A 21,442-nucleotide genomic window follows, 5' to 3' on the forward strand; every position below is an offset into this window, starting at 1 on the left:
AGAACTAACAAAAATATTTGTGATCAAATCATGAGGGTTTAGACCAAGAAATGTCCGCATTTGTCTTCTTATATGTCAAATCACAATTTATCTGTTTATTCATTATATACATAGGAGTGGATCTTAGAAAATAAGCTTTGACTAAATTTAGATTAGATTAGATTTCCCCACTGGAAAACTAACAGACATAGATATCCAGTCATTGCCAACATCAATTTTGATGGATTTCAAGAGTTTTTGTGGTTACAAACGCGTTTATATTTCACCATTTAGAGGGAGCCAGACTCCCTTGTGGTAGTATGTAAATGGATTGCAAGACATCATTCTTTTTAAAGTTATTTTCTTTTAATACATTCCACATTCCTCAAGAAATTGCAGATCTTTTGCCCTCTTTTCTTTATTATAACCAGACTTCTGGAAGATGATGTTGATGTGCATGTTCTTATTCCCTATTGGAAGACAAATGTTTTTGAAATATTTACCGTTTCTACAGTTAATTTGAAAAGGGGGCTTCTAGTTATGAAAACCAGAAAATGAAATTAACCTTTTAAATAGGCATGGAATAGACATTGAAATTGATTTTCTCCACAAAATTATTTTACCTAGCATTTTGGTTATTAGATGAAGAAGATCAATAGTGTGCACCCTTTCATTATTTCAATGTTTCTATTACAGAGGCCTATCCAATTAAAAACAGCCTTGAAACTTTGTTTATTATTTTATGTTGCAGTAATAAGTCTGGCATGGAACCCCACTTACTTTCCCTGCCACAGTGCTTTGTCAATAATCCTTTAACCTAAAGATTTCATGAACTTCTATGGTACCTCAGGGATCGCAGAGAGGCAAGTGCTTGCCCCTCTGCTACCTCCTACAATGCACAAAGAGTCAACAGTTTAGGTAGATGTGATCAATTGCGGAGGAAACATTCGCCACTTGCGTTCCTGAATTGATTGAACCTACTTATGTCACAATTTGACAGTAAGGCTGCTGGGTGGAGAAGACAAGAGACCTTTCTCCTTCTCTTTTCTCTCTTTTCTTTCCATCTTCTTCTTCATCCCCTTTTCTTTCTTTCTTGCATTATCTTTGTACAATCCATGATTTAGACTTTTTTTTCTGGTCTTTCTCTTTTGTCATCTTTTCTCTCTCTGTGCCCTCCCCACCTTGTACCTCTTGATATTCTCTTCTCAATGTTTCAGTTTTAGGGCAAGACAGGTAAATGAGTTTAAGTTTATAATCTTTCTATGGTATACACGTACATCATTCTTAATGGAATGCAACTCAGTCATTGTAACTTTGGTATTGTAATTTTCAGTTTTGCAATGGTAATGATGAAAATCCAGTTGCTTCTCAACCTTTATTTACTCGAGGACCATTTTGACTCTGATTTTTTCGAGGCCCACCTACCAAACTTTAAAAAAAAAAGGATATTATTTATACCAAGGTTTTTTACCTGACTGCTAAGAAAGCACGAATGCCTGTGAGCAAGCAACCAGGGGACCAACGGCTTAAGGTCCTTTCCGAGGGACCTGGTAATGAGGATAAATGCCTTACCAAAGGGCACTAGCGCACCACTTGAGAATCGAACCTGGGTCACCGGAATCCGAAACCCCGGCTCTACCGACTGAGCTATCGCGATGACTACTTGTCTCGACTCAAAGATTGTCCCGACAATTATAAAGAGCATATTAGTGCGTAACTTTATGATCTTCTGCTGCAGTGGCGTAATGAGCCAAAAAATTGAGGGGGTTTGATATGGCGTATCGCGTACAATTAAAATGTTGCGTGTGAGCATGGCGAGCAAGCAAAAATTTCGACATTCTTATTACAAATACCGTATCCAAGTTTGTGATAGATTTTGACACAATATTAAAAAAACGATATTATTTTACCCTTATCCCTTTTTTTTTTTTTTTTCTTTTCTTTTCTTTCCTTTTCTCTTTTTTTCTTGGTCATGAAATATCTGGGGCCAAGAGCCCCCCTCATCTGTACGCAAGTGTTCTGCTGTGAATTAAATCTAGCCTTTTTCCTCTCGAAACACTTCTGGCTTTCCTGCACTCTTTGGATGTTTTATGTTTAGGTGTGTCTGACTGAGAGATTTCAGTGATCACTGGGTTAAAGGATACCATGTTTAAGCTAATCTGAACTGGGCTTTCAGTTTATTGGCGCTCATTTTTATGCGTCCTTTTTCTTTGGGGGGGGGGTTGATATTGGTAGTGACTTGATCATTAAAGTTCTACCCTAGCCATAAAACATTTTCTGAAATGTTAAAATACTGTCAGGACTCTGGAGAGTCTGTGAAGTGTTCGTAATGGTCGCACTTTGAATAAAAATGTTTTATTCTCTGTAAAAACGTTTCGCCTTTCCAGTTAGCCAAGATGGAAATTAGGGGGTTCTCTCATGTCATAAATCAACCTGTGTGCTTTTTGTAGCCTCTAATGTAAACAGTACCCAGGATAGGTGATTTACACAACTCTCATTCTCTCTCTCTCACACATACACCCACACCTATAACCACACACTCTATTATAGTTTGTTTTCATCAGCCAGAGCTTTCAAAATCCTCCCCCCCCTGCAGTCCTGATTAATTATTACATCAGGATAATTTGTAGTCAAGATGGAAATGGCTGGCCATTTCATGAGTTTACTAGTCCCAGTCAAGTAAGACCTTAATCTCAATTTACACACTGTGTGGCAAATTTGTGGTAAAGATGAATTTGCATTTGGCGATAATTGATTTGTGATTGGTGTTGAACCATTGCAGGACACAATAATAATTTGTTTTAACTTACATAATTGATCAATTGAAAAGATCTATATCGTCAGCGTTCTTCCGAACCGTCGTATGACACATACGACGGAGCAAACCCATTTCAGAGAAAATCGACTTTAAAGTTTACTATAATTTTCACACTTAGTTCCCCAGCCTTACAACATATTCATTGCTAGAAAAATACATGGTTGGAAAGACCAAAACAATTGCTTGACAATGGTATCCTTATTTTTACACAAAAGCAAGGATCAGAGAAAATATCGCAAATTAAGCGGTTTAGATTTCCCCCGTACAAAAACGCCATAGGGAATATAACAACCCTGACCGCGATTTCAAAGCGCGTGGTCAGTCAAAACGTCGTATCGCTTTTCATATGCAAAGTCAATGCACTGCAGATGGCTGATACGACAGTTTGAAATCGGGGTCATTCAAAATGTTGTATCGCTCTGTTACATTACACGTTTCCAATGGGATTTGCGCATTTTATTTAAAAAATGTATGGCATCGCCGTGAAAATCCTCTCATTTCAGAAAATAAAATAAATTGCTGCCTAGAAATTTAGTTATGAATAGATTAGGACTTGTACTTTAATTTTATGCAAAAATCTCAAAATGGATTTTTGTTGTTGACCAAAATCGACTGATACGACGGTTCGGATGACCGCCGACGATATGACGTCATTGGAATTATTTTTTTCTTAACACAAATACATGACTTTGAAGCATATACTAGCATCTCCAATTTTAGTAACTTAATGAATAAATAAGTAAATGATAATACAGTCACTATGGATTTGAAATACTTGAATATTAGCATGATATTCCAATAGGATTGTATCTTTACCCAAACTGTACACTAGCTGGTTTAAAAGGTTGTTAACCTGTTAACAGGCATGAAGTGTGACTCCCTGTGATGTAGCTCATGTAAACAACATCTCTCAAATAACGTCTAAAAATAGAATATCCCTTCAGATCATGAAGTGGATAGGTGTTTCTCATTCAAAGAAAAGAACACGAACAACACAAAATAAGCTTACAATGTCATAGAGAGAAAGTGTATGTCTAAAGTAGGTTCTTATGTGCGGTCATTGTAATTGTGTTATATTTAATGGAAAACATGAAGAGTTTGTGAGAGTAGAAAGTCACCTGGAGTCATGAAAATCTCCCGAGGTTCACGGCCGATCAACAAACACAATCCCAGCAGTGATGGTGATGCCAACGAAACGTATTATTTACGTGCAATGTTACCAACAACCCCTGGTGTACGTTTACAAACCAATCAGAATAATTCCAATTGGTTTGTTTGTGTTTCGAAGAGGAGCAATTAAGGGAATTCTTATTAGAAAGTATATGTAAATTGGTAATTATGATTTTCTTATATTAGCACATAAGCCTACATGTTGTCAATTAAGAATGATTCATTTATACTGATAACATTTCTAGTTGTTTTAAAATATCTGGTCCCATTATTGAGTGAATTGAAAACATTTTAGAATTAGTATTCCTTCAACTCATTCATTATAAAAATACTTAAGTACTAAACAAACATTCTTTAAATAACATGAATTTATATATCACTTATTTTTAAGCTTTAATTTTAATCAAGAGAAAATGGTCTGCTATTAATGATAATTCATTCTATTATATACATGTTTTATATACATGTAGGCCTATATAAAAAAAATAGAAGTTATTCAGCATATATGTTCTGGTATGCGCTGGGAAATGTTAATAAAACATGTTTTTTAGACTATTGAAGGAGAGAATTGGGGCAAATTTATGAGCGTTAGTGGGTATCTTTTGAAATAAACAAAAGAAGAGATAACTCTTAAACAATTGAATTGAATATGATTCCCTGAATTAATAACACAATGACAGAAATCATATTATGCTAATTTCTCATATGATTGCATCAGATATCATCTCACATATAATTTCAATGAATTGCCAAGATATGAATCTCTGTCCATGCATTGTAATTCTTCATGGAAACCGGGACATCATAATAAGACAATTCTTCCTTCCATGTCGCAATCTTTATTTACGATAGCTCAAAGGATAATTAACATTGGGTTTAGCGTTGCCATTTGGTAAAGCGATCTATCGGAGGATTGGTAATATCTTGTAGACTATGAAGTCCAATGTAGATGCTTACGCCATCTGGTCTCCTATTTCATGTCATCTTAGTCTGTGTTCACTTTTCTACCCTTAAAACATGGTTTTCAAAAACGTTCAGTTGAAGATGGTTGCGGTCAAGCTATTTTTTATTGACAGTAAAAAAAAAGGAAATATGTAATGATAGGATTTATTCTTAGAGCAATAAATTGGATCCATTGCTATAAATTGAGTAAACCTAGATTAAGGTTAATTCCACATGTTTAACATTTGAATTCAGCAATTTAAAACCATTTTTTTCCATCTTATGTCATTATAACTTTGTTATTTAGAGTAAAATTTACTTTTTTGGTGGGTTGTTACCCTTAGAAAATTTTGAGAATGTGTGTCATATCATGTAAGGGCAGCGCCAGGATATTTTAATGGTGGGGGACCCTAAAGGTGACTTTTTTCTTATCGTGAATATTAGGGGTATTATGTATTATAATATATTATTTTTTTGGAGTAAAATTTACTTGATTTAAAACTCATTAATTCATACCTAATAACTCTTTGGGTGGGTTGTTACCATTGGAAAATTGTGAGAATGTGTGTCATAGATATAGGGGCAGTACCAGGATATTTTACTGGGGGGGGGGGGGGCTCTAAATGTGACGTATTTTCTCATCTGAATAAAGGGCTATAATGTATTATATAATTACGTGTCCAAGATATCTACAATTTTCATTGTTCTTCTTTCTTCCTTTCTCTCCCTTTCCCCCCTTTTTTCACTTTTTGAAAAATCATAGAGTATGTTAACTATAATATGGTAAAGAACAACATGTTCAGCTCTAGGGCTAGAAAAACAGCTCTACCTTGTCATTATATTGAATTCAACTCTGTAGAATTCATCATGCATTGGATGCAGAAATTATCAGAATTTCAAATCCCCCATCCCAGACCCCCTCTGTACCTCTAAAATGCAAACATAGAATGCCTATGTGGGTACCCATCCCTTGCCCACTGTCTATAGCAGCTGTAGATAGGTCTACCGAAAGGTTAAGCTGCAGAACGTGTTCGTTATTGGTCTACAATATCAGAGACAGAAGCTTTGCAATCGTCCTTATTTTGTTTTTAAGAAGAAGCTCTGGGAAGATAATGCATTAAACTAATGACATTGTGGGTGTATTTGACCACATTAAGAGTGTTGACACCGTTCAAAGGCAGGGATGAATTATGATAGAATTGCATCTTTCAACAGGTTTTTGTACTCCCACCCCTTTTTTAAAAATGAAGTCTTAAGCCTCTCATTTTTTTCTCCAAATCTGAAGTAAATATCTGTGTGAAACAATTGCATTTGAATCACCATTTTCGTAGAATTTTTATGATTGATTAAAAAAAAAGAATCTAACGTGTAACAGTCAAATATTTTCTTTGCCAGACACTACCATATTTCTTGCATTGCCATTGATCCTCCATATTTACACTCTAAATTTCAAGAATTTAAAGTAAATCTAGATCAGCTATTGATAGTGACTAGCCAAATAATAGATATTTGAACCTTGTGAATTCAAATATGAAACTAACAATATTGAATTTAAATCTTTAGATTTAAAAGTTAATCCTTAAGATTAAAAATGAATCCAATATTGGGCAGTCCCTATTCACAGCTGATCTTGATTTATTTTAAATCCTTAAAATTATAATGTATATAAATTAGCCACCATGGCTTGTATCATGTTTATGAATAGGGTTTCACTGCCCCTCCCCCCCCCCTCATTTGTATTTATGTTGCATCCCTGTGAAAGTGAAAATGCTTAGATCTCCTTCCCCATGTTGATTTTTCAAATGTCAACAAATGTAATATTACTCCAGATGGATCTATTTATAGCTAAGCATGCCTCCTAAACCGGGCATGGATCCTAGTCTGTTGATAATATCTGTTTCTTTCATTCTCCTCGTTTCAACAAGGAGATGATTCTCCCATGAGACCAGTGCATCTCATTATCTCCTCATCAAAGAGAGGAAGTGTAAGAAAAAAGTTAAACACTGCACTGAAAGAACAGTAGTATAAAATCTACTCTACAAGTGTTTACAAAAGATCACATCAAGTATTTTACACCATTGTTGAATTCATAATGTTATTCAACACCCATAAGCTGCCATTGCAAATTACTGGTGTTAAATCTGTACCACAAGTATTTACAGAGGACCACACCAAGCACTTTACACCAATGGTAAAATTGAGTGTTAATTCAACACCCATACTCACAAATTGCTGGTGTTAAATCTACACCACAAGTATTAACAGAGCACCACACCAAGCATTTTACACCAGTGGTAAAATTCAGCGTTATTTTAATACCCATTGGTGTTATTATAGCACATTCTACACTTTTTATTGTTATATTCAAATTCCTTTTTTATTTTAAACACTGAATGTTATCTGCTCTCATGACGGTGACTGGTATTCTTTTCAACTAGTTTTAACAATGTGTGGTGTTTTATTTTACAATGCCTGAGCCATACTTCCTGTTTTTTACTTCTTGTTTGTAGATTAGAAAATAAACCTATCCTAGGGTGATAAATATTAAGAAAGCTACAATATTACTGACATTTAGCTTGAAGAGTCAATGAAGCATTGACCCAGCCGACCACAATAATAAGTGATTTCAACAAATAAAGAAAGATTGACTTGTACTGATGCCCACCGATCTAACTTAGATGTCAATGTACTGCATATTGTACATGAAGATTTATACCATAAAGATTAGTATAACTTCCGCTAGTGTTCATTGATCTAACCCAGATATTAATATATTAAATATGTTAACATGTTGATATATACCTTAAAGATCAAACTGACTTTAATAGATTTTCTCAGGATCTAACTTAGATGTAAATACACTGAATGTTCTACAGCCATATAGGAGGTGCCAACTATTCCCTTTTTTTAGTGTTTCATCCTTTTTCTGAAATAAAAATACTGCAGGTTTTGTGAAAAATGCTTTCTTCTCAAAATTGTTTTATAAACATGTCTATTTGTTAAGGTTGAAATTACTCTTTTTACCCAATAAGCCCAAAATCCCTTTTCCTTACCTCAAATTATTGCAACTATTTTTACATGGTTGACATCCCTGCCATAGAAATAGACAACACCCATAGAAATAGACATAGAAATTTAGGTTGATTAAAAATCAAAATGAGTCATTACGTTTTTTATGTCAGGTTTTCAAGAAGATTTGTTCAATAACTCTTTAAAAGCTTCAATATTGGAACGTTCAATCCTGAACTGTATTTAACCATCTGCTCATTTCCTTCTCCACCTGTCACAAACCCTATCTAATCCTCTCTTGCTCCTTCCTTCTTTCTTTCTTCATATCTCTGTCTTCCTATCTCTCTATAACCGATCTGTTCCTTCCAGAGAAATTGAGCGAGATTTATCCAAATATCAGACAGCTTTTCGTGACCAAATATGAGATTAGCTTAGATTCCGTTAAAGGTCATACATTTATGATAACATTCTGCTTCAGATCCGGTAGCCTGCCGTCAGGAATGACAGCCCAATTTTTTTTATCCCCTTCCGAGCATTTCAATAACAGTGAAGAGAGAGAAAAAAATCTTGTTGTAAGGGTTGCGTGTAGATGTCTTCACGTGGTATAGCACACTTCCATTTAATTAGAGGCACAGATGAGGGAGTCATGTTTATTGGTTCTAGGTTATAATATTATTTGTTCTGATAATCATGCTATTCAGGAGAGGATGTTCAAGTCAATTACAGGTCATGATTTTTTTTTTACAAAAGTATAAATAGAATTTTACAACCTGTAGTATATATTCAAATGGGAAAAAATTAAGAAAGATTATCTATCTTATTAATAATCATTTGCGAGATTTGTGATTTTTGACAGGACATGGATCAAGAGAGAGAGAGAAGGAACGCATTGATGCAAAACTGAAGACTTTATTGTGTAGTATCTTGCTCATGTATGTTTATGATTTTCGCGAACTTTGATTGAATGCACTCAAAATAAGTGACAACTGTAAAAGAGCAACATGCAATATGCTATTAACATAATAAACACCGATGGAATATTATGAAGACTTGCAAGACATATCTCTTAACAGGAAAATGCAAAGATATCAGTTATCCATCATTGGTTGATATGCCACTCTCGCCTGTACTAATTTAGGGTACTGTCTTGCCATTTTCATTGAAACTTCCCTCCAAAGTCCTATCAATTTCTTGTCCATCTTGTATTTTTCAGAACTATCTGCAACCCCTGAAGAGTCCAGAGAACTCTAATCTTTGTGATCAAGGTTCATTAGAGGTGATGTTCTATAAGATTGCAGAGATCCTGCACAATCATCAGCAATTCCTGGACCAGCTTGAGGAAAGGATGAAACACTGGCATGATGAACAGAAGATTGGTGACATCATCAGTCAATCTGTAAGTAGCTTCATGAATATTCATGAGAATGTGATTACTCAGACAGATCAGTCCTTTCAATGTTCCTGTGTAGCATCAGTGATCCTGTCAATGATTTTTATTGAGGACATTGCGTGTTTTACAAATGAGCATCAGGCTTGCAGGAATAAACATCAATTTTAATGAAACAAGCTCTGTTGTCTTTTCATTAATCATCCAATTACAAAAAATTACAGATGATTAATTTTTTCATTCAACATAAAATGGTGCTTGGCCAGAATGCTTCCTAGGAAATGGTGATGGTGCTCTTAATGTGTGGAATGCTGATTAAATTAACGACTGGGATAATATATTCTTAATGTGGTAAGATATATTAACACTATATTAAAGTACAGAATACATTTATCAATTAACAAGATACTACTGTTTCGTCTTTCCCTCTCTAATAGAAGGTTAAGCTTTCTTGTATTTCAAGTTAAAGTGCCTACTAGTATAAATGTTTATCTTGGACATCTGATCTGTGTCCCAATCTAGCTAATCTAGAATTTAAAGCAAGTAGAAAAGATATGGTGTGGTATACAGGTGAAGGTGAGAGCTTGGTTAGGTGAGAGATAGAGAGCACAAGAAAACCCTGGATTGATTTTTAAAAGCGGCCGATCCTTGAGATGAGAGAGAGAGGTTAAAACCCTCGTTAGGGCTCTAGATAAATTGAGATGGAGATCGTCCTATATAGAAGAGGAGGTGGGGGAAGATTGCATCAACTGTGAAAGCATGCGTGCTTGAGCATTTTGTAGTGCGTGTGTGAAACGAGCCTCTGGCTTCAGGGGGAGGTGTGCTTGAGGTGCAATGATGCGCTTCCTTCTGCATTTAATTAGATGAGGTTGGTATACAAAGCTGCATTAGTGTTTAACCTACCCTCCCTTATATAGGCCTATGTACATACTTAATAGAATCTTGTGTACTCTTGCTATCTATAGAAAGAATGGAATGGGGTCGTGGCATGCTCCTAATTCCCAACCTTTGATGAAACAAATTATGTTAATAGAATTTCAGGGTATAATTTGTTATCAATTAGTGATATCTACATGAAATGAGTTTGAGTGGCTCAGAGCTATTGTTGAAGATATATCAGATCCATATGATTGTATGTTAAAGAATCTTCATCTTGATTTCAATATATTTTCTCCAAAGTCTTGGTCACTGTCACTGGATTCAGTTAATATGATCACTCCACAGTTTATATATGGTATGTTGTATGAAAATTTTGGAAAGGAATACAAGCTTCCATCTGAGATATGCCTTCGTCACAAAGGCAGAATGAGAGCAATGCTTGAGAAGTGGAAATAATAATGAGGTGAATAGATGTATTCAGATCGACTAGATCACCTGAATGCCCCTCAAATTACAGGAAATTGTTCATGCCTCAAAATACCCGATAATCATTGTACGCATTCACACTGACCTGAAGAAAACCTTTTCCGGAAAAGTTCCTGAAGTTGTGAGCATGGTCTGATAAGCAGGCAAGGCGCGAGATTCAAAAGCGCTAGATCAACATCCCATGGCGCCTGCACCCAACTACTTGTTATATTTAGAAAGTTCTCGTAATTTGCTTTCACAATGCAAGAATACCTGTGACCTTGGAAAAATATGTACAATAGTTCTTGTAATTTTGAAAAGTACCTACAATTATTTAAGTATTTTCTTTCAGGGATATTATGAGTAATTGCTTTCACACTGCCAAAAATGCCTTATATCTTCTGATCAGGGTAGATCAGGTTATATTCTTGATCAGAGAATACCTGGTATTCTCAAACTCTGAGTTGGTCTAAATACACCTATTTTTTACCATCTTTACAAGGAATAAAAATGTCGCTGGTATTCCATTGTCCGAGCAGGGAATGGTTAGAGAAGTGGTAATAATCAGAAAGTGTTATTCTGACAAAGTTTGATAAGGAGTGGACATGGCATTGGGTAGTCCACGTGGGGTTATCATGTCACCTTCAAGGCTAACAGGGTTCATAAACTCTGGTATCAGTCAAGGGGGAGGGGGTGCTTTGGGTTTTTTAGTAGTTGGGGGAAAGAGGGGGGGGGGATACGAAAGGGAGGTAATGGAAAAGAGAAGGAAGAAGGGTGTAAGGGGTAAACAAAAAGAGGGGTTACTTGTAAAAATTGACACTTTTAGGTCATATTGGCCCCCATCCCCCATCAAAATATTATTTGGCTGCCTGTGGTAACAGCATCCAATCCATCCATTCTCCTCAGCAAACATTTGTTTGAGTTGGAACTTCATTGTAAATGGGTAATACAGTTTCAGTATCGAAACTATATGAAGGGGGTGTACTTTACTTTTTATAGTCTCTGGAAGGTCATTTTGATAGAGGAGGAAAAAACATTAACGGATATGACTGTCTTGAATTGATTGTGATGATGAGAGTTATGGTAGTAGTGGTGGTGGTGGTAGTGGTAGGATACAAGGTTAGGCTAGGGACAAAATAATACACAATGGCATTGGAATTCTATGAAAGGGGAATAAGAATGGAATTGGAAGGAAGTGATACCTCACCTTGATGAAGTGAAAAGAAAAAAATTGATCATGAAAGGAGTATAAGATAATTTTTGATATGGGGGTAGCATGGGGGGGGGGGGGGGTAGCCCTACACCATCCTTTCCTTCTCCTGCCCCAATGGATGTTGGTGTTATAATGCAAGTTGGTCTTTACATCATCATGTAGATTTGCAGCTGACAGTAGACTATGAATGCCCCATGAAATTTTACTAGCTTTAAAAATAATTGTAAAGATACATGCACCATTACAAAAAGGAGTTTTAAAGGTGACCTAATTCAAGGCATTGCTGGCACATACAGAAAGCAATATTGAAGCATTCTTAAAAATTATATCATTTTCAATTTTTCTGCTGGTCCAATGAAACGTCTCGATATAGATTTAGTCTGACATGATAAAGAGTCACGTTTATAGAAAGGTAGCTTGTAAAACTTAAAATTCAGAGTAATTATCGATACTCCATATGACCTTACATCTGAAGGAAAAAGAATCCATAAAAGCGAATTATGTTCACGTTGTCAGCACTACGCAAGGAGAATAAACTTTATTTTGAGTGCGATAAAGATCTTGGGAACTTCAAATCTATTTGTAAAGTCATTGTATTTGTTTACCCAAGTCACTTATGTGGACCAAAAGATTGATCGTTTGTAGAAATTATGATTTTGATTTGTATTTGAAAGGCAGCAATGGATTAGAATCGTTATAGAATCAGGACGGGGAAGGTTAGTGGGTCGGAGGCATGTCACTGCCCTACTAATTGGTTGAAGGAGGGTAGATAGAGCATGGAAGAACAACTAGGATAGAGAAAATAGATATTTAGAGGAGAGAGAGAGAGAGAGTGAACAAAAAATATAGAAAGAGTACAGTGAATGGAAGGGAGAGGGGGTAATGGTACCTTATTTATCCTAGTTTTAGCAATCTTGGAGATTGAATACATATTTACAATGTACACAAACCATGGCTTGTTGTGTGTAGAAAAGCTTTTGTGATATTGTGGGAATCTGTCCCCCCATTAATAAATTATGATCCACCTTATAGGGACCTAGTAGGAGCCTTTTTGTGGGAAAGTAAGAGAATTTCAACATTTATGGATTATTTGTGATGTTATTATTAGTGGTGATGAGTACTGAATATCTTTTATACGTACAGCCACAGTGTTAAACAAGTTCTGAATATTTTTAATGAGATGTACAGTGTATTGACCATTTGTATAGAGTGAGACAAACAAGGGCAAAATAATTATGTAGATGACTAGGCGCAAAGTGTTTGTTTCAGGGTTTGGTGTTTCTTGTATGTTTGAAGTCCAGTCTGCTCTCGATGATTTACTTCACTGAAAAACACCAATCCATAAAAAATAAGATGACTTGCATCATTTTAATACATAACATCCTAACTGGTCCTTGAAAACAAGTTGTAAAAGAATGAAGTCAAAGTTTGGTGTTTATTCACTGTGATTCCCATAAGCTTCCATTGACCGTGGTCATTATACTAGACCAATGTCCATACTTGACCAGTGAACCATGGGTAATTATTATCACTGTTTGGGGGATAATGACATGTAATGAGGCACAATTAGCTATTCACACCTGTACACTCAAGGACCTGTTTTCACAAACACAAAAGGAATCCATATGTAAATGAATCATGACCTGTCAATTTGTTTGTAAACAGTGTTCTGTCATATTTCAAAGGAATATAGACAAAATTTCTTTCATATCAATTTCTAAATATGTAGGTACATATTTCTGCTACTCCTGATGTGAAATTACGCCCTTCCCTTCTTTATCTCCCCATCTTTACCCCTCAATTTAATGAATTATATATTGATCAGTCAGTTTTCCCAGAGGTTGTCCCTCTCATCTTTTCCTAGTTTTGTTTATACCTTTATGAGTTGTTTATCTGTTAATTTTTTTTTTGGTAAAGATTTTGTGTTGTGAGATGAGGTGGCCTTTTTTTAGTGGGCGTGTGGGTGGGGGGGGGGGGGTGATAGTATCCCTCTATATTAACACTGTCTAGACAGCCTTTATCTATTCCCATATATTATTTTGATAAGAATATACACCCCGATTATGATTTCATGTTTTATTTATGTTTTTCATCCTCTTTTCCTGATGAATTTGAATTGATGGGTGAAAGGAGTTAGAATATGTCCGTCATCTGATCAGTCAGTGTTAGAAGGGTGTATATCCAATTCTGGATATGGTGGATAGAGTTATGCTATTTTGTATTCCTAAGACGATATGTTGTGTTGGATAATTTTGAGATGGTTTGGCTATGGAAAATGGATGCATATTTTTTTTTTCCAATTCACACATCTTGTTAGCATCTTCCTTTTATAGGCTCTATATTATCCTGTTTATCTAGGGTAGCCACTTAAGCGGGTTCTTCATAGCATATAATTGAGTATATCCATATATGAATTATACAATATAATTTTTTTTTTAATCAATTTTTAATTGTTATTATAATGTTCTAAATTCTCTTCCTTATTCTAATATGCCAAGCACTCGGTAGAAGACAAATGGTCCAATGCCATTGTGAAATTCTTTTTTACAACATGGCCAGGATTAGAATCTGTGACCTGTTCTTGCGACAGGTGCTCTACTTCTGAGCCACCTTGCATCAGATAGCTTCTTGTGTGAGTGGTGTGATATCTCTATCTTGCTGGTTCTATAAGTGGTGGCTTGGCCATGATTAGAACCCATGACCTATCATATATGTGGGTGGTGCGCTACCACAGAACCACCTTGCATTTATACCCCTACTTAGTAGAGGATAGTTTCTTGTGTAAGTGGTGTGTCTGGTTCCCCTGATAAGTGGTTTGTATGTGTACCCACCACTTTGGATCTTGACATCAAAGGTACCCTCTCTACCGCCATGTATGCAGTAGTGATTAGAATTATTAATCAGTGGGAACAGAACTTACATGAGTACTCAGTCTGGACCCCATGTAATATTGCGTCTCTCATGCGACAGTGGAATTTTGAATGCAAGCTCACTAAATATATTATTTGTTTGGGTTTTTTTTTATATAAAATATTCAACCAATACATTACCTGTCCAGTACAAGCAAAAATTATTTTTATTGAAAGGGTATAACAGTGGATCAGACCATGAAGAAGCAGAGCCCATTTACGGAGAAAAAAATATGGTGTTCTATCCTGTTTTTTTTTTTTTTTCTTACTCATGACTCTTCTTTGTATTTTGCATATTTTGTTGATAAAATTCTATTGTGTTCTCCTGGAAATGAAATTAATAAAATAGAATAAACAAATGTAGTGGATAATGAAAAAACAGAAAAGGCATTAAGTTACATATGGCCATTACTGCACCCCATGAACAATGCATGCTCTCAGACCAACTCAAAAAATGAGAATACGAAGAACAAGTATGCCCTGATTGGAAAACTAACTCTGATCTACTTCAATTAGGAAAAAAAATGGGAAAAAGCAAATTAATTGTGATATTTCTGAAAGAAAAGACCTATTAAATAGGAGGTACTTGTCAAAATAGATGATACAAGAATTTTAACATGGACTTTTCCAAGGCTGCAGGAATTCTCGTAGTGTGAACGCAAAGCATTTCAGCAAATGTACTGGGCATTGGCATTGTTGGACGCTTGGGTTGAAAGCTTGTTGAGCTTGCAATACTGAAATGTATGCCTCATCTACTATTCAGGATATATTGCGCATGCTCATTACTTTGAGAACTTAATGCGTTAATTACTTATTACGAATTTTGTGACCTGAACAAGTAATCATAATTTGATGTACTTGTATTCTGGTGATGGAGTCCGTCTGAAAGGACCTGTTATTACCAAGTTGCTCTTTCTGAATCTGAATTACGATGTTATTTTTGTAGCTCAGTTATCAAGGAAGCGATCATATTTACAGAGGAATGGATGACAGATTACATCAGCATAGTGATATTGATGTGAGATTGTAATGATGAGTAATGGACGTTTGGTTTGTGAAGATGAATAAAGCAGGATGATGGAATTGAAATATTCATGTTATGATTTACTTTGTAATCATAGAGGTAGAAGTAAATGTTTATTGAACTATTAAAGATACATGATCCATTCCAATGAATGATTTAGATTGCATCTGAAAGATGACGAGATTTACGTTGTTCAATGATGGCTTTATTATTATTACAGCGTTAAAGATTTATGATTAAAAATCTGTTGTATTTTGTTATCCCCAGTGATCCAAGATTTATAATTACCTAATGGTCCTTGAACTACTGCAGATCCATATTTGATAAACTTGTCCCCTTTATAATATTCATGAAATTCAAGTAGAAATATTATGTGGACCTTAATTGATCTATATGAATACCATGATTATATTTCTGTTTTTGCCGAGTTCAGTGGTAAAATAGGTGTACTTTTTTGGCTTGAATAAATTGTTGCTGATATAGGCTCTATTTGACAAATATTTTGAATTGTTACTGATTTTTTCTTTCCTTTTTTTTGTTTTGTTTGTTTTAGTTTGCTCAGCAACCAATCTTGGATACCTACTCCGAATTCACCAATAACTTCAACAAGGCAAAGAACCTGATCAGCAAAGCAGCTTCTAAACCAGCTTTTGCTAGATTCCTTGAGGTAAAGATTTAAGATTCATAGTTTTTTTTAGAATTGCTATGTCTATATGTCCATGTCAATTTATGCAAAATGGTATATTACCACCAAATAAATTGATAGCTAGCAACACTTTGGATCACATTAAGAAATACACATGTTAATGTATTGACTGGAAAATGGCGATTAATGAAGGTGGCCGTTGCTTTTAATATTATCAAAACATCAATAATTCAGGGAGTAGCCTTGATAGGCCAATGGCTTTTTGGTTCCTTCACATCCCGTTCATTACTTTATGTATTCTTGTTATTTTGTCTAAATTGTACAACTGTCATTGTTTTATTTCATTGCATCAATTCACAATGTATTGTATCCTGTTTGTTAAGAGATGTGAAATAAATGAATTTAATTAACATTAAGCGATGATTTCTTCTTACCAATGTAGGGCACATAACTATGACCTTATCTTGACCTTGCAATGATTGTACGTTCAAACATCGACACTGATTATTAGTTCATATATAGTTCGTGCTGATCACCTCTACTCCGTGTTGTCTAATTTGCACAAAATATCAATGAAATGAAATTTATTTTCTCTGACATATTCACCCAAGCACGCTTTTTGTCAGCGCCGATCACTGAACATGCCTATCACAATCTATGGACATTTGGAGTTAGATTGTCTCCTGAAAGAAGAGGAAATCAAGAAGGAAAGGAACGAAGAAAAAAGTTGTCAAATATTAGCACCTCCAGGCTAGGCTCTTGTTTACAATTGACACTTTTGGAAAATATTTTAAGAGAGGCATGTCCGCTGACACCACTGTCGTCCCCGCATTCAAACATAGACTTTGGAATTCTATTTTGTCCAATGTTACGACAGAAGGATTCCTTCAGAATTGCACTTATACTGAAGGTTATAACCCTGTCTTCTCATTTTCTGTAGTTTCTTGACTTGCTTATCGGGAGGAAGTAAGAAAAGGGACTCTCATACAAAAAATGAATAAAAAATTGTTTGAGATTATGTGTATTTGCTATAATTTCAATTTCCGTTTCATCAAATGATTGGAGAGGATGAATCAACTGTTCAAATTAATCTTACTGTATGAATTGCTTTCTAACTTTGTAATTTGGAGTTTTGTCGATTCAATTATAACTTCAATAAACTTGAAGCTTATCTTAATTATTTTTTGTGGAGACATTAGAGCTTGTTTTTCAGGTCCAAGAAGATGAGAGATTTTTTAATGAAATAGTAAGCAGTCAGAATACACATTTTGAGATTAATATGATAATTTTCTAATAATATCTATAGTTAAAAAAAAGAAAATAGGTAAAACAGATGAATCTTTAATATTCAAATAGTTCTCAATATAAAAAGCCACTGGAGAAAGTGATTGGTTTTAAGGGGCCATGGACCGGGGGGAGGGGGGGGGGGTTGAGGGGGCTTCAGCCTCCCCCATTTTTTCAATGAATATGTAAAAAAAAAAATATGACAATCTTATCATGATTATTTGCATGGTAAGCCTCCCCCAACATTCGAAACCATTCCTTGGCCCCTGGTTTGGAGCGTGAATACATGGCATGTTTATCACCTCAATCAATGCTTAGCCAGTTTAAAGAGTGCAGTAGAGGGGTAAAGATTGTTGATGATCAAAATAATACTTGTCATTGCTCTGAGTGAAACGGAGGTTCAAAGGGGTGACTTAGTTGGATTTAACAAGTATGGACGGATGTGAATTCCTAGATCCTTGTCTTAAAGCATTTGACATTCTTAGGATAGCACTCCAGCCATTGATCAGGGTATTAGATGTAATCCAGTAGGAGAATAAAATGGACTAGAATAATCAGAAAGTGTTAGGGATGATGAAATGAAAGTATGTGATATGAACTTAAACCCCTCTGCATACCATATCTGGGGTCTAGGAAAGGGAAATCTTTAAAGAAATTTGTTGTATTAAGATTTAGTTTCTTTAAGTATATCTTCTTTTCTTCTACTTTAAACAAAAATATCGATCTTATGAAGCTTCTGGAGAGTGATTTAAAGGATTATTATTTTTATTTGTTTACATGTATATGTTTTATTGGGTCAACACAGACCCAAGTGTAAACAAAAATAAAAATCAAACATAATTAAACTATTTACAAGTAATCATAACATCATTAGAAAGAGCTTTAAAATTCAAGATTGTACCTTTAATTTAATTTGTCTTTCTATTTTTTTTTCAGGAAAGAGCCAAAGAGAACAAGGAGAAATTGAGTTTAAGTGATCTGATAATTCAACCCATTCAGAGGATACCAAGATATGAGCTTCTTTTGAAGGTAAGGAATATATATATATATATAATGGTTTGCCTGACTTATCATCCAGGCTTATGGTTGCTCTTCTGTCATTTTCACAGGAGAAGTATGAGGATGGAAGAGGTGATGACGATGTGGACTGTGAGTGTGGTATATCTACATCACACAACACGTATAGCCTCCTGCAATGCCTGGGGCCTGTAATATAAAGCCAACTAAATGATTGTTGTGCTCTTGGAGCAAGTTAGCTTTTGTGAAAGCAGAAAAATCAAAGAATAAGATCAACAAAAGTTTGAGTAAAATAGGACTAGCGATAGAAGAGTTATGAGCATTTGAATGTCGAGATCACTAATGCTATGGAGATCCTCCCATTGGCAATGCGACCAAGATCTATGACGTAACAGATGAACAACTCTCCCCTTTTGGACACTGAAAATGTACCCCAAAACATCTCTTTTTGCTCATTCTAATCATATGACAAACGATTCATCAATGATATAATGTTGTGAAACCTCTGTACTTGTCCTCTCATAAAGAGAACACCTCACCTTGTGATAGACCCTATAAAAGTGAGAATATAAGTGAAATAAGTACTAAAGTAATGAGGGAGTTGTACGTGTGTGACATCACAGATCTTGGTCGCATTGCCAATGGGAGGATCTACATGTAGGGACAGTGATTTTCCGCGATCGCGGAAAACGGACGGAATTCACGGAAAGGGCCTTTTGAAACGGAAAGTGGCATTTCAAACGGAAAATCACGGAAAACGTATTTTCCCTCAAAATACACAGAATAGCAACAGAAATTACTCCAAAATCACAACAAAATTAGAATATTAAATAGCCAAAAAAACCCAGAAAACACGATCTCACTTCGCTACTATCATGACAATTCACACATCGTGACTGCACTCGACATCAGCACACTCCCCGCACCGTACCCGGCGCGGCCGGCCGGGTTGGGCTTCACATGCACACATATCGTTCAACTACATGTACACGGTCGTGTGTTGCTGCCCTCTACGTTTGAAGATGTAACAGCACGATATCGTGGTCTTAAAATTCAAGATGGCGGATTGGCAAAAGCCGTTGACTGATGATAACGATGTCCAAAAAACCCCAAAATTATCGATGAAATGTCATTTCACCGTGAAATAATGCTAATAATGTGAAAGGTGAGGATGTATGCATGCAAAATTGGTGTGTAAAAATATTTTATGCACCCGCATAGATCCGATTAGAACGGATTTTATTGTGTTGTTGGTACAGTGGCAGATACAAATTTTGACCAGTGCGAGTGTGCGTGTTGTGATTTTGATAAACGGAATTGTCACTTTTCCGTGTGTACAAAGTCTATGGGGAAACGGAATTTCCGTTTTCTGACATGCTGAAACGGAATTTGAGATTTTCTGAAACGGAAAAGGCAATTTTTTGAAACAGAAAATCACTGTCCCTATACATGGCATTAGTGATCTCAATATTCAAATGCTCATAACTTTCTTATTATTCATTCAATCTTCCTCAAACTTTCAACTATATGTTTCTTTGATTTTTCTCTTTGATATGAATTCAGCTGGTTTCAAGGGTTTCATTCTCCTTTAACTTGATATAGAAATTGTGCATTTGTTACTAAAACAAGTCTCTATGAAATGGGACCAGAAGTGTTCTTTTATATTTGCTTCCCATTACAGTTCTTTGTGTTACAGGGCATTAATGGCAGCATACGAGAAGGCACAATGTATCTGCCATTTTCTGGCTTATCAACTACAATACATTCCTTTACCTCCACCATAGACCTAGTAGTAGGTCCACGCTTCCACACACTATGTGCTCTACCAATGTAACATCAGCCCTTTGATTATAACTTTTCAAAATGGCCGCCTCCTGTTAAATGCTAAGGATATTTACTTAGATCATCTCAGCTCGGCTGCCAGCTACAGACCTGTCACCTTCTCTTGACACCGTTACAGGTGCATCTCGAAGAATAGCTCTTACTCCCTTGGTAGATGTTTCTATTGTTCTTCCCCCAGATGCCTGAGCCATCCCCTCTCCACTTGCTCTCATTCTTGTATCAGTGTTCTAATTGAGTATTTACTCTTCTCGTTTGATAGGTTTAATGGAGATTAGACCTGACCTATATGATCTAGATCAATTCTTATTTCACCCCTCTCCCTCTCCCCCTCTCCAGTTTTGTATTATTTTACCCTGTTTTTGTGCTTATGAAGTCTAAAATCTCCTCCCCCAATCTGTACCCTCCTAAAAGCATCGTTTACCGCTCTTCTTCATTAATTTTGTATTTCTGTCCGTATTATTCTGCATATGAATTCCCTGCCCTTATCTTTACCTCCTCATATTTTTTTTTCTCCAGTAGGTTGGTATTATTGTACCCCATTTTTCTACCAATAATGTAAAAAAAATCCATTTACTCCTCCCCTTCATCAGTTTTGTATCATTCCACACATTTTTTGGCCTATAAGTCTAAAATTCCCTTCCGTATTTTGTATCCCCCTGCAGTATTACATTAATGTACAGGCGCGTAGCCAGGGGGGGCGGTGGGGGCGGTCGCCCCCCCAAAAACGTCCCCAAAAAGAAAACAAGAAGGAAAAAAAAGAGAGGAGAAAAGGAAAAGCGAAGGAAGGAAAGGGAAGAAAGGTAGCTTTGTGGGTTTTTCTTTTATCTTTTTTTTTCTCAAAAAGAAACTCCTTCACTC

General features: G+C 35.7%; 1 protein-coding gene across 1 annotated transcript in view; it reads left to right on the top strand.

Annotated features, from left to right (window-relative positions):
- Positions 1 to 20,849, top strand: part of LOC129259907 (rho guanine nucleotide exchange factor 17-like) — a 30,729-nt gene extending 9,880 nt beyond the window's left edge. The window contains exons 3-6 of the mRNA XM_054898034.2: positions 9,132 to 9,314; positions 16,349 to 16,462; positions 18,662 to 18,754; positions 20,844 to 20,849. Of these exons, the coding sequence (XP_054754009.2) occupies positions 9,132 to 9,314; positions 16,349 to 16,462; positions 18,662 to 18,754; positions 20,844 to 20,849 (396 nt within the window). The remainder of the gene's footprint in view (positions 1 to 9,131; positions 9,315 to 16,348; positions 16,463 to 18,661; positions 18,755 to 20,843) is intronic.
- Positions 20,850 to 21,442: the final 593 nt, after the last annotated feature.

Source organism: Lytechinus pictus, unplaced genomic scaffold, assembly GCF_037042905.1.
Source record: "Lytechinus pictus isolate F3 Inbred unplaced genomic scaffold, Lp3.0 scaffold_19, whole genome shotgun sequence".
Taxonomy (NCBI): Eukaryota; Metazoa; Echinodermata; class Echinoidea; order Temnopleuroida; family Toxopneustidae; genus Lytechinus; species Lytechinus pictus.